The 15,182-nt window shown below is 40.8% G+C and overlaps 1 protein-coding gene across 1 annotated transcript in view; it reads left to right on the forward strand.

Moving 5' to 3' along the window:
• Positions 1–15,182, forward strand: part of DDC (dopa decarboxylase) — a 270,084-nt gene that overhangs the window by 161,415 nt on the left and 93,487 nt on the right. Inside the window, exons 7-8 of the mRNA XM_088445615.1 lie at positions 9,587–9,653; positions 12,638–12,732. Coding sequence (XP_088301741.1) covers positions 9,587–9,653; positions 12,638–12,732 — 162 coding nt within the window. The remainder of the gene's footprint in view (positions 1–9,586; positions 9,654–12,637; positions 12,733–15,182) is intronic.

Consider the following 15,182-nt stretch of genomic DNA (forward strand, 5'->3'; position numbering starts at 1 on the left):
GTAGTTGTCTCAGTGCAGTAATTTCAACACAGCAGACAGATCGAACCAGCGGCCGTAAGTAAGGCCCTGCGGTAAGATGGCGGTGGCTAGCACACCGCCAGAGCACGCCAGCAGAGACAGGCAATCACCGCTAGGGACAAGATGGCAGCCGTCGATCCTCAACACGTCTCACACCACCAGGACTGGCCAAAGAATAATCGGAGGAGCAGCGGGCAGCAGCCAGGGCACTGGAGGTCACTGCTAGGGATCAGGAGAGAACTGCACAGTACCGGAAATCAGCCGCCAGAGCCAGGAACGCCACACTGCAGGACCCAGCCACTGAGATCAGCAGGCAATGGTAAGTAGGTACTGGACGAATAGCCCACCAATACACCTCAGAAGATGCAGGAAAGTGTACCTCACTGTCACAAAAATTAGAGCGCATACTTGTACGTCCAGGCAAACAGGAGTTTTTAGCAGGATGAAAGCAGGAGAGCTGACAAACACATCCTACGCCATGCTATTGCAGACCATGCCCCCCCAGGGAAAATGTTATTCTACCAATTAGGTAAACATAACGTAAATATTGTCAAGCACATACCAACAATATTTGAAAGTTGTTTCTGGGCATACTTCACTACTGAATTAGCATATATCTCATTTATATTGTGGTTTGCACATTTAAAGGACATTTTCAAAGAATTCAATAAATCTTTAACAAACTGGGACATCAAATGATGAAAATCTGTGTACTATGCATATGAATAACTGCAGTACATTTATGTACAATTGAATTGGAAAACTATGGGTATAAGTTATAATGCCTTGCACCTCCTCAAAGTGTTCATAAGTTTGTTAAAAGGCAATAAATGTAAAAGTCCAAATTCCTACTAATTTAGAAACACCTCTTTCATTAAATAAATCATTTTAGATTTTTCTTTTAAAACACTGTTTGGTGTAGCGTCATTAACGGATTAAATTAATCATGAGTGTGGGGATATTGGGGGTGTCCTAGGAAATGTAGCATTTGTATGAGAATAGAGTGATGAACAGTATAAAATACACGAAAGAGATCCAGAAGAATTAGAATGGAATAATTACTTTTTGATTTAGCAGTGATCAAATCACTGACCACCTTAGTCAGTGCAGTCTTTGTGACTCATTGGGAACAAAAGCCAGATTAAAGAGAGTCACTGCCATAGCAACCATTCCCCTGCTCTCAGCCAATCAGTACTTCCCCATTCATTTCACTGGAAGTGTCCGTTAGCGACCTGCCATTTGGGAGTGGCACTACACAGTGTACAGTGTATAGTGCCTGTCCTCGGGGTTCAACTCATTTTGTTATTTACCAAGGCCATTGGATACCTACTTGGACCAAACAGTAGTCCATCCAAGGATTTGGTAAGTACTATACAGTATGTAATTGGTTTAGTTGGGATGTGTGGGAGTTTTATTTGTGGTTATTTTAATACTTATTTACAGGTGGACTACAGGTGCCAGCGGGCTCTTAATGTCCTGGCATGCTGGCATTTGTTGTTTCACAAGTGCCATCATGCCGGGACTGGCTGCCTGGGACTTGTAGTCCGCCTGTAATGAACAATATATAATTATCTATTTTATTACTATTAACGCTGCAAAATAGATAATATTGTTGAAACTGAAAGCCCAGGGCTGGTGATTCCTCAAGAGGAGAGACTTCATTTTATTTTTGGGGTCCCCACTCTCCGAGGATTTCCAGCCCTGAGCTGATCAGTTTGTGGCTTGTTAATGTTATGGTAGGGGACCCCATGCTGTGTGTCTCCCTGTCATAGTATTATGCCCCTGGCTGGTTCAGCCTGGTGCTGTCCCCCCTGATTTCCAGTACCAGCCCAGGCTGAGAGGTCCAGGGCTGGTTATGAATTTGGGGGGCAACACGTTTGTTTTTTACTATTTCTATGCTTTCAAACCTAACAAACCCTTCTCAGATCATAGTGATCTGTGCAGTGCTTCTCCCAAACCCATCTGTGTGTGACTGCGGGTGTATCTGCATGTGAAATGCCACGTTACAGTGTCAGCGGCTATGGCACTGTAACGTAGCATTTCGCATGCAGAAACACCCACAGTTGCAAACAGAATATAGGCATGACGCATATAATTTCAATCAGCAGAATCGACTTGTGCATTCTAATCACATTGCTCTTGAAGAGAAAGAGTCGCATGAAAAGACATTCTGTGCTACCAAGTCACGCCACGGCATTGCCCAAAAGGAGGCTAGGGGGTAAATTTACTAAGATTCAAGATGGCCCCGATTTTCAAAGTGATTTGTCTCGTTGGAATTCACCAAAATTTGGGTGATTTAATCCCTTTTCTTTTACCAAATTTACCAATAGGCGATTTGAGGCTAAACGAGTTTGCCGATGGTGAAGCAGAATGAGATATCTCTCCTGCGTAACTCGTTTTGCAGGAGATTACTCACCCAAGATTGCAGTGTTTTCTCTCTGCAAATCTCTCCCGAGCTAGCAGCCTGCACATATCAGTGAAATATGTGCTTGCTGCTTGTTTTGTTTTCCCTTGTAAAAATAGAAAAATGTCTAAAAAAAAATTACTAACCAGCCTCGGGCGTGCCAGCCTGTCCTGGTTCTTAACATTACAGGGGAAATATGTGTAGGGATCCCCTGTAATATAAGAACCAGCACAAGGCAGCAGAGGCAGAGCTGGTTTTAAATATATGGAGAAAAAAACTGACGTGAGTTCCACCGCGGCTCCTCCACGTGGGTCCCAGCCAATGAGTGGCCGCTAATTTTAGCCGTCACTGATTGGCCGGCGGCCGGGACTGAAGTCTGCTCGTTCCCACAAGCAGACAGTAGCGCAATGTAACAGCATGCAGTAACATGCTGTTACATTGTATCTGGGGTCCCTCTTGGATTTCTGCGGAGAACATCGTAGGACATTAAGGTGAGTATTGGATCTTTATTTACAGGTATTTCGTAGGGATACTTTACGTTGACAAGTGGACGTGAACATCTGGAAACAGGTGAGTATGTACAGTATGTGTATGTATGTATGTAATAAAGCTTTATTTTCCAGGTGTGTTGTGTGTTTTTTTTAACCATTTCTTTACAGGTGAAGTACAGGTACCAGTGGGCCCTTAATGCCCCACATGCTGATACTTGTGGTTCTCCAAGTACCAGCATGCGGGGGAGGCTTGCTGGGACCTGTAGTTCCACTGTAAAGACAATGATGATAAATCTATTTTTTACACTACACCAAACACTATCAACCCACCACCCACCACCCAGGAGTGGCGAGGATAGCCCCGGGCTATCAGCCTAGGCCAGGTGTGCCCTGGAGAGGGTGACCCTTTTATTGAGGGGTCACCAACTCCCCAGGGATCCCTGGCCTGGGCTGACTAATGGTCAGGGCTGATGCTGCGGCTGGGGGGCCCGGTGAAAGGGTCCCCCATTAGAAAAGGTCCAGGGCTGGTTTTAAATATTTGGTGGAACCCACGTCATTTTTTTTCTCCGTATATTTAAAACCAGCTCTGTCCCTGCTGCCTTGTGCTGGTTCTTACATTACAGGGGATCCCTACACATTTTTTTTCCCTGTAATGTTCAGACCCTGGACAGGCAAGAGGCCCTTGAGGCTAGGATTATTGTTATTCCCAAAGAAGCTAAAGACCAATCCAATTGTGCCCATTACAGACCCATCTCGCTGTTGAACACTGACGTCATGATTTATGCAAAGATACTTGCCAATGCCTGAATTCAGTGCTGCCTGACTTGGTCCATAACGATCAGGTTGGCTTTATACCGGGGAGGCAAGCCAGGGACAATACCATGCGAGTTGTTAGTCTCATTCACTCCATCAATTCTACTCGAACCCCAGCTCTGGTGCTCTCCGTGGACACTGAGAAGGCCTTTGACCGGATCTGCTGGCCCTTCATGTTTCAAACTTTGAGGGCCTTTGGCTTGGGTGGTAATTTTCTCCAGGGCATTCAGGCCCTATATTCCACCCCTTCAGCTAGGGGCTCCGTCAATGGTCTTCTCTCGTCCCCTTTACTTATAACTAATGGGACTAGACAGGGGTGCCCTTTGCCACCTCAGATCTTTGCTCTCGTCATTGAACCCCTTGCAGCACAAATACGCCTTGACTCGATATTAGGGGTACGTCACTTGGAAAGACTGAATACAAAGTATCTCTTTTCACTGATGACGTACTCCTAACCCTAACTTCTCCTCATACATCTCTCCCAAAACTTTTTCAAGTTTTGACTGACTACGGCTCACTTTTGGGCTATAAGGTCAACTTTTCTAAAACTGAGTCTCTCGCGCTCAATATATCACCTAAGGTCTTGGATCTCCTGCGTCACAATTATAATTTTGCCTTGCGCCCCTCTAAAATTAAATATTTAGGAGTCTATATAACAAACAGATATGATACCTTATACTCTGCAAATTTCCCCCCTTTGCTTAAATAAATTAAACTGGACCTTCTTCGATGGCGAGATCTAATAATTTCCTGGTTAGGCAGGATAGTAGCAGTTAAAATGAACCTTATGACTAGATTACTCTACCTCTTCCAGACCCTTCCTGTTGCTGTCCCCAAATCAACTTTATTGCAAATACACAGGTGGTTTGTCCAATTTGTTTGGAAATCCAAACCTCCCCACATTAGTTTTCTGACTCTTCGGCATCCCACCACTAATGGGGGAAATGGGTTTCCCGATGTTAACCTTTATTACTGTGCTACCCATTTAAGTCAGGCAATAGCCTGGTTTACATTATCTCAAACACCCCGGTGGGTGGAAATTGAAACTACGATGTGTAATGTCTCCTCCATATCTACAATTATAGGCTTGGGTACACCTGAGAGCCCTTAATCTGCTCGCTCACACCCGGTTATCTCCTTTACATGCTCTAAATGGGATTACTGTAAATCCCATTTTAACATCACCTCCTATCCATCCCCCATTACCCCTATATGGTCGAACCCAGCATTTACCCCAGGTTTCAACCTTCCCCGCTCTTCTTCATGGATTATGGGTGGGGTTAGAGTGGTATCTGATGTTTTTGAGTTGGGTATAGGTGCCCCTCTGGATTCTTTACAGAATAAATTTAATATACCTTCTGTGAATACTTTTGCTTATATTCAAATACGTCACTTCATTAATTCTTTTCCCATTAATTCAATTGACAGATCTCTAACACCCTATGGGCTCTATTTACTACAATCCGCATATTGAATGCGGATTGTAGTGTGATATTACCGAGTGAATTCGCATTGCGAATTCAGGCAATATCACAGGGATAAAGCTCTGTCCCTGCGGATCCCATCCGCACTCTAGTCGCGGTATTTTCGGAAAAAATACCGTGACTAAGAGCCCGCGCATGCACCGACCGACCACCGCTACTACCCCCCACCGATTCTAAGCCCCGCCCCCCGGCGCTAAGCCCCTCCCCCACTATTGCGGACCCCCGCGACCCCCCCCTCCCTTCATTACACTTACCTGCATCCTCCTGGCCTCCGGTGATCTTCTCCGGGCTTCCCGATCAGGTGATCTCCCATACTGCACTGGGGCCCGATCAACTGATGACCGGGCCCCAGTGCACTGTGGGAGACCAGCTGACCGGAGAGGAGCCATCACCGGAGGCCCGATCACCGGTCCCTGGATTCAGGTAAGTAATAAAAAAAAAGTTTAATTTTTTTTTCTTTTTTTTTACAGCAATCAGCTTGCAGTCTGCTTAGACCACATAGCTGATTACTGGTACAGGCTCCCGCCTCTGCTCTCCCCGTTAGAGCAGAGTGGGAGCCCGGTAACCGGGGGAGACCCTGGATAACGCCACCTCCAGGTGGCGTTATTATCACAGGGCTTCCCCCGGTATTTTTTACAATTTATTTTTAGTAACTGTGGTCAGATCACATTTCCTATTACAATTATGGGAAATGCGATCTGCTTTACTAAAAATAAGTGATACTAGGGGTTGGAGTAGAATTTTACTAATTCTACTCCAATTGCCCTGTAATAACTACAGGTGATACTAAAACTTTATTTTAGTAAAAATAATGTTAATAAATAGAGCCCTATGATTCTTTGTGTCTCCGCAATCCTCTCATGAAAGGTATTATATCTGTCATATATAATCTTTTACTTTATGTTAATTTACCAGATACACCTGGCCATGAACTTCAGTTGGAAAAGGATCTGGGGAGCCCACCGGATGAGTGCACATGGTCTGTGGTGTGGGAGAGGGTATCCAAATCTTCTATTTCCACCTTAATAAAGGAAAATGCCTACAAGATATATTATAGATGGTACCTGGTACCTGCCCGCCCTCACAGAATGTATCATCTAGCCTCTGACCGTTCCTGGAGAGGTTGCGTTGAGACGGGCACCTACATACATATATGGTGGTTATGTCCTAAAATAGCCAAATTCTGGGACGAGGTTGCTATCCTCCTTTCGGAAATACTTTAAGTACCACTGACTAAATCTCCCTGGTCTTTTCTCCTTGGCTGTCCACTCGAGGGTCTCAACCCACATGCTGATAAGCTTTCTTCACATATTTTAAATGCAGCTCGAAGTTTAGTTGCAAGGCACTGGAAAGATATTAACCCTCCTCCTCGCCAACAAATCTGGCATGTGGCGGCCATGGAGAAAATATCAGCTTATCTCTACAACACCTCCCATAAGTTTCTTATAGTTTGGGGTGACTGGTTTCTATACAGTAACACCACACCATATGGAACCCTACCCTCAGGCTTTTTGAACCTACTACTTTAATGAACATAATTCACCTATTATTTGTATAAATCTGGACTTGGTCTCCTCCTTAACTCCCATGTCCCCCCCAACATACTTTACCCCTTCTTTTTCCTCTTTTCTTTACTTTCTTTTTCTTTTTCCTCTCTCTACCCCCCTAAATAGTTCTGCTTTCCATTTATATTTTCTCAATATTTTATATTTTGTATTGTTCTATATGATTTATTCTAATTAGAATGGATTGTTGATATATGTGTTAATATGATATCATGCTATTCTGTTGCTCTGAGTATTTCATATACCTCTTTACTTGATTATGCATGTATAGTTGTATTATTTTACTTCTGTAAAATCTAAAAATAAACTTATTAAGAACCTGGACAGGCTGGCAAGCCCGAGGCTGGTTAGTGTTTTTTGGGGGGGACCTCACATCTTTTTTTTAACAAATTATCCCTATTTTTTCCAGTTACAGAAAGCAACACACACAAAACACAATGATTTGTGTATGTTTCTGATCATCTCGCAGCTCAGGGGGTTGAGAGTTTGAAAAGTGATTTTGACACAGAGTTTGCTCCTATCTCACCGAGCTTGTCATCCCGATATTTGGTAAATTTGAGAGATGTATGTTTTAGGTGAAAAGTACTTCCGATTTGGCCCGATGGTGATAAGATTTGAGATTGCTATCTCAGCCAAGTTTTATGAGTGAGATGAGAGAAAACTCTCTCTAACTCACCCAACTTTGCCTGTAGTAAATTTGCAAGCAGGGAAAAAATCAATAAATCACCCGAGATGGTCATCTCGACTTATCTCGATTCTTAGTAAATTTGCCCCTAGATGTATGTGGACAAATCTTTATATGTTGTAATTTTATTAACTGAATGGTTAAAACCAACAGCAAATACTCCAGGGAAAAACAGATTAAGTTAGGGAACTACAAGTACAAAAGTCTTTAATATTGAGCTAGTAATCCACTCCTCTAAATATTTTGAAAAGTACTTATGCTGTCTTCATAGAGGCATACTGTACGTATATCAGCTCATATAGTCAGTAATCAGGTATGACAGTAACCATTCCATGATGTTTGGCTGTGGCAACTGAGTCTGTGCTTTCAATTAAATTTGCAGATTTTTTTAACATGTTTAAAATGGTTTGTTTCTTCTCACAATTTTTCCCCTATAATTTACATTAATAATCCTGATCTGGTTTTTTTTTCCTTAAATGTCCATTAATAGTTGCAATTCATTTGGAGAGATTTTCCATACCATCTGGTTTAATAGGAACAGATGCAGACAATTCTTTATAATTAACTGTTAGATACGGTATATACAGTAGTGGTAATAATAATAATAATAATCTATTTTTATTTTTACAGTGTATCTAAACTTCAAAGTGCACTAGCATCAAATTAGAAATTCTTGTGATATTAGCACTAAGTGTTGTTCTACAACATCTCTACGCAGTTTATAACAGTGGGATGGATCAAGAAGTTGATGTTAACTGGTAGCTACTGAGATGTGACATATATCTTTGTTCCTCTCACAATGATAAGAAAGAACTCTAAATACAAATGTTGTGTATTTAAAATGTTGCACTTGTAATGTTTTCTCAATATTTTATCTCTTCTAGCCTAAGTGCTTCCACCCAAATCTCAACTTTTCTGGGGTAATCTCCAGGACCACAAATACCAAGGAGAGATTTTAGGAACCCCCTTCATTGCCGCTTACTCAGACCACATATGCAACAGGAATATATCACATTGATGTTGCAAAAGCCACCCAGCACATTTATTGATAGGTTTTAGAATAATTAGTGATTTTGATTTTTTCATATCAAAAGTGTATTTTGCTGTATGAACATGTAAAAATAATAGTTTTCAATGAACTTTGAAGAGAAATAAAAGGAACAATAGATAACATACACACATCCCAGATATCAACATATAATACATACTACAGTCTGGCAAGATCAGGGTAAAGGTGCCTTCTCCTGGGGTAAATGGTTATACTTGTCATGCAGCAGCCACACCAGTCCAGGGCCCTGTTAGTTAGTAGCCACAGCTAGTTTTATTAGTAGTACAAAAATAAACAAAACATAAAAGTAAATCCTGGACTGTCCGGCTCTAACAAACAAAATGATTCCCACTCTCAGAGTAGAGGGACCTAATATTCCCCTCACAAAACAGAAGTCTTTAGCACAGCACTTAAATTCGGTAATCACAATGTCTCTCAACAGGCTTCTGACATGTTCCCCAGGCAGTAAGAGACTGGCACACCCTTTATCAGCCGCATACAGGAGTTCTCGCAAACCAGGCTGCTAATCAAAAAACCTGCGGAACGTTTATATCTCCCTTGACAACTTCCAGTATTTTTGTCTCAGTCATCAATTGATGGCATTGCCTATCGGGTTCAAGCTCAGGAAAGCTATGCTTTCTGGGAGCTTGATGCATATGGGCATAACACAGTCCAATAGAATTCTCCGATATTTGCTGCAGACTTTTTTAATACATATGATGATCCATATATATTACGTTAAACTTCTAAAAACAGCAGTTTTCTGAGGTTTTACCACATTTAGTAATGATACATCTTGCCTAAAATCTTTAACTCTAAATATTTATTTTATTTCCGAGAACTTAAACCGCTGATGCCCAAATTATGAGAATAAGTGGAAAGAGATTTTGCCATTTTTACCTTATTTAGGTTTAAAAGGAAATAAGGAGCGCATTTTATGGTTTGAGGAGACTTTAGATTACATCTGTGTTGCTGATTTTCATTTCAAAATCATGAGAAGTTCTTCGAATTGGAAGAGGAGTAGTGAATCACACAATATCCTTGTAATTGTATTATTTGCTTTTTTTTCTTCTTCTAGGTCTGTGGCACACTGGGTACAACTGTATCCTGTGCATTTGACAACTTGGCAGAAATAGGGCCTATTTGTAAGTGGCACTATTAGTTTATTTGACATGTATTCTGTTTTCCAGGTTAGTTATACTGTATCTTCTTTTGTGTTTTTCTGTACAGCACCATTAGCAAATGTCACAATGGTTATATTTCTTTAACAAAATCAATTACCATAATGTCCATCATAAAATTAACTGTTTTTCAATTATTCAAATACGTAATTAGGATAATTTTGAAACTAGCTTGCAATATATATATATATATATATATATATATATATATATATAGTAGAGGTGGCATTCCAAGACTCATATCTTTGGTGAAACAAATGGTGGTTTATTGCAACGTTTCGGGGTCCAGCACCCCTTCATCAGGATACACATGTATCCTGACGAAGGGGTACTGGACCCCGAAACGTTGCAATAAACCACCATTTGTTGGATACGAGTCCTGGAGTGCCACCTCTACTGTGTTTTGCTGCATTAAGGGTGCATGTTCCCCAGGAAGGCACCAAAGCAAGGTCTAGCAAGGCTTCAGCCACCGGCAGAGTGCCGGATGCATTGTTTTATATTTATATATATATATATATATATGCTGCCCATAAACACGTTGGGCTAACCATTATTACTATTCAAATTGGAACTATCTGTAATGCTTAGTGGAAATACCTAAAAGTTGATCCAGAATCAATGGCCACGTACTCAGCCTTTATGCTAATGGCTGAGCTTTTACATTGTAACTAGCGGCAGCATTAAATAATCCATGCTGAGAGATATTACCAACAGTGGACTTTGAATCAGCTGTACCACTTCCAGCATCCTGCTGACGTCCGAGGGGCAATACCAGCGGCGGCAGCACACATACCTACAAGCTACAAGCTGTTAAAAACAACTATCCATATGGCTACCACACTCGGTGATGGTGCGGTAAAACTTATGCCAGGCACTGAAGACTTGGAGCTGGGGCAGCACATATTAATCGGCAGTTTCAATAAAATAAAATTCCATTGACAACAAACGGGACACTGCATGGTGAGATCCCCTTATACCCCTTTCAGATTTATGCCAAATACCTGGGTTTTCGAGTGTGAACGCGCATGAACCCGGGTCTGGCGTAAGTCTAAAAGATGCAACCCGGGTTGACAGCCTGGGTAGACGGCCCGGCTCTAGTGTGAAAGGTGTGACCCGGGTCTTTTAGACCCGGGTCACACTTTAAACAAACTGATTGGCCGGGGCAGTGGTGCTTGGAGATGAGATCATCTCCAAGCACCCACTGAATGCCGAAAGACCCAGGTCACTGCAACTCCCGAGTCCGGTGTAAAGGATAATGACCCGCGATAACCTGGGTTGTCCCCCTTTTGTGAAAGGGGAATCACGGCGATAGATTGATGGCTGGATAGCTTTCTTCTCGTTATCCAAGTCCTGTGGTGGACACTACTGTATATACAAACTTCTGTGACCTTGTGAACCAATTACAGGTCACAACTCCTATTGCTTAACTGCAGGGAGTCTGGTCAGCACCAGCGGTACACAAACAAGCAACGTTACAGAAATAATCCCAAAAACAAGCAACCCACAACCCCCCCTAAAAAAAGCCACTTGAAAATAAATTTTTCCAATTCTGCTTGTTATAAGCGGAATTGGCAACGCTGGTCATAGCATAACATATTAGTGAGCGCTTTGTGCACAGATGCAGCCAGTGTTATCCAAAAACTAAATTATTTTATCTTTGGTTTCATTACTTACAGGTATAGCCAATATCATTCTATTAATTTTGATTTTGAGCCAGCATATTCTACTTTTACTTAATAAATGTTAAATATGTGGTTTTATCGGAATGATCACTTTGGGATAACAATGGCTACATTTGTATATATTGTGACTGGCTTGAAGCAAGTTCAGCTAGAAGGTTCAATATTGAATCTTGGTAAAACCACTTTGCACTGCTGGGGGCTGAAACTTTTTTGAAAGGTGTTCCAGCTCATACTAAGGGCCATATTAAGGGGGAATTCAATTATGTGATTATCTCATACCAGCTCATAAGTGTGGCTAAATGCAGTACTTACAGTACCTCTGGACTCGTAGATTTTTGTTCGCAGCCCAGTAGGGCTGCAAGTAAAAATATGTGTGTCCAGTGCCAATCCAAGCCACCAGGGGGTTGAATTCCAATGATGTTGCTGGTGTATATATGCTGCTGCAATGGCAACTTGCCCCCCTTGTGTGCGGGTGTGAGATAATCCCACCTAATTTCATTCCTCCCCCTTAGTGTCACATGGACCTAGATCTAAAAATGGTGAAGGGTAATGTGAGCAGCACCATATTGTCATGGAGGGCATGGGTAACACAGTGGTAGCATGAGGAAGGGAAGCTGTGGCATATGTATAAAGCCTCCGGGAATGATCATAATTTGGTATACGGCCCAATTTCGAGTTAGATTATTTACATGCAGTGCAGGCTTATATGTTATGTTCCAGAGAATGGCGCAAACAAGGAGCAAAGTTTTCCATCCACATGCATGGGGCATTAAGTAAGAAGTATTTTTAAACATAGTCACAGGCTCTATTTACCAACATGTAACAAAGTAGCACAAATGTAATGAAGCCCACAGCAAGATTTACTGAGAGTAATTACTTTCATTAATCTAGCTTGTAATACACCAGTAAAAGTTAGTAATTAAATGTTGTTCTAAACAGTTTTTTTTTTTTTTTTTACTGAAAGGGTCTATTGTGACCCCATACGCCACCCACCACCCACTTGCAGATCTTTCATATTTCTTGTTTGTAGTCTGGCCTGCCTACAGTACCTGTACTCTGTAACATGTACTGTACTCTGCTGTAAAATGTTTTTTTTATTTTTTATAATGGTTCTGTTGTAACACTAGGATGTTATTGTTGAAACACTGAGCAGTATTATGTGGGGTGTCAGTTTCCCATCAATCATTTTTTTATTAACTTTGATATTCTCACAATCTCACTCTGTCAAAGTACAGTGATAGTGTAATTACAGTTTATATTCTTTAGGTAAAGCAGAAGACATATGGCTACATGTTGATGCAGCTTATGCAGGAAGTGCCTTTATTTGTCCAGAATTCAGATACCTTATGAAAGGCGTGGAGGTAAGTGCAAATAAAGAACAAAGGATCAGTTCATTTTCTGCAATGAGATATTTAGGTCATAGATCAATAAAGTTTGTGCAAGATTTTTTTTAAATAAAATCATAAAACTGTTTACAATGATCTATAATGCTTTAAAATGTATAACCCTGAAACAGAAGTAAAACATATAGAGGAATATAATGCACACTTCATTGAAAATAGCATCTAAAATATTGATGTAAATAAGTGGGAGATTTAATATGAAATATAACAGTAAATCACATTTATCAGATGTACATCAACATGACAACATATCAGATGAGAAACACAAGGTCTCAGAAATGTTTAGAAAAAGTATCGGGCGCTCCTGGGTAGAAACGGAGGTTGCTAAGTGAACACACGGAGATGGTCGGTCTTCTAAGCGTCATATGAGAGTGTCGCAGGCATGGCGCTAATAGTAGTTGAGAAGCAGAATCATTCAGATAGGAGGCCATGTGGAGTGCGACTTGAAGAGAGCACACTTTTATGCCAGAATATGATGGGGAAGTTATTGCATTCTAAAGAAAGCACACCGTAGCAATCAGTACAATCTTCAGGCAAATATGTTTCAAAAGAAGCTCCTGTTGCTGTGGCTAATTAATACTTCTGTGAACTAGTCTCAAAACGTCAGTAGATTAAATCCCCTGACCCCTTTCTTAGTAAGACTTGATCAATTCCATACTGTATTCATCAACAGCAATTAGCAAATTGTCTGCAGCTGTAGATTATTCAATACCTTGATCTTCACTTTCACGTTAACGCTCTTTGAGTAAGCTTCCTAGGACTTCTGGGTGCTGCGTGAACCTGTGTAGGGGCTTCCTTATGCAGACCCTGTTATTAGGAAGGTTAATGTAGGAACCATATATACCCATTTATTAAATGGCTCTGAATTTATGCCTTTGAGCTAATAATACATTTTAGAGCTAAGTCCTGATTCAGAGATGTACGCTAATGCCGCATCAGCTGTGAATTATGCAGCAGTTGTGCCAAAATATGTAAATGTTGTAGCCGCTAGGATTTGTATTGAGACGCCCACAGATGGCTTCCTAAACCCAAACAACTGCGTACAAAATGAAACTTCACATATACGTAGTGTAATTCAGATGAAAGCGCAGATCATCGATAATCGCTCTACTGTGTAAACATCGGCACTGCATCCATCTCTGAATCAGGCACTAAGTGACAACTTAATACTGATCTATACATAAGGGGCACTTGGGAAGGAAAGATTAGTAGACAGATTGGGCACTGAACGAGGGACTGTCTAAATGTTCTTACTGTAACTTGTGTGTTGAGACTGTGTATTATGGTGGTGATATACAGTATGGCCTGGTGAAGTTCCATGGGTAGGGGCTTTGCCCTATGTCTGCATACATTTCCCTGCCATGCAGCTACATGTCTCTTCACATTTTACTCAAACATTGACATCTATGTACCCTGAATGTTACAAGATGGTTTTTGTGTCAGACTAAAAAATGTGATATTCAGTGTCAAGAAGGGTCACAATAAATACACTCTGCAGACAATGTTCTAGTAAACAAACAGATAGCTGAGTTATTTGGGCTACAGTTGCATATGTTACAAAGGGAAAACATTTCTTTATTGTCAATAATCTCTGCCACTGTTTGAAGTAGAATAGTAATCACTTGTTTTATATATATATGGTTTGCATGAACATGGAAGTGTCTCTGATTGGCGCAAAATACAGTTTGAATATAAATACGATGTTATTATATATTAATGATAAAGAATTTATTTCTCTGTTAATAAGGATAAAATAGAAATGCAAATGAAATTATATATATATATATATATATTATATAGACATATAATAACACACAAATGTGTCATACAGTAAAACTAGTGATATGAATATACAATGAGGTACAAACAGTGAAAACAATTAAAATGATAAAAAATGGGTTTCCATGAACATGATAATAATGACCGGCTGCACCCCTATGGAGCTGTTATGCAGAAATTCACCAATAATTTTGTCATGTAATGCTGCGTACACACAGATTTTCTTTCAGATCTGAACGATAACGATTTTAGAAATCGTTCATATCTGAAAGAAAATCTGACATGTGGGCCTGCAACGATGAACGATGCGCGTTCCCTCATGTCAGATAACGATATCTGACATCGTCTGTGCTTGCAGTCCGATATCGTAGATTGTAAGCTTGCAAGCAGGGCCCTCTTACCTCTATGTCTGTCTGTTATTACCCTGTTTTGTTCTATAAATGTTTCCAATTGTAAAGCGCAACGGAATATGCTGCGCTATATAAGCAACTGTTAATAATAATAACTGTTAATAATTGTTTTATCATTGAAATCGTTCACGTTGAACGATCAAACGATTTGACGATGAACGATTTTTGGCTAAGGTAGCTACTCCCTGCCTCCATTTTGTCTTTGACGCGACGCTGAGA

This window comes from Taudactylus pleione, unplaced genomic scaffold, assembly GCF_031769625.1.
Source record: "Taudactylus pleione unplaced genomic scaffold, aTauple2 ptg000386l, whole genome shotgun sequence".
Taxonomy (NCBI): domain Eukaryota; kingdom Metazoa; phylum Chordata; class Amphibia; order Anura; family Myobatrachidae; genus Taudactylus; species Taudactylus pleione.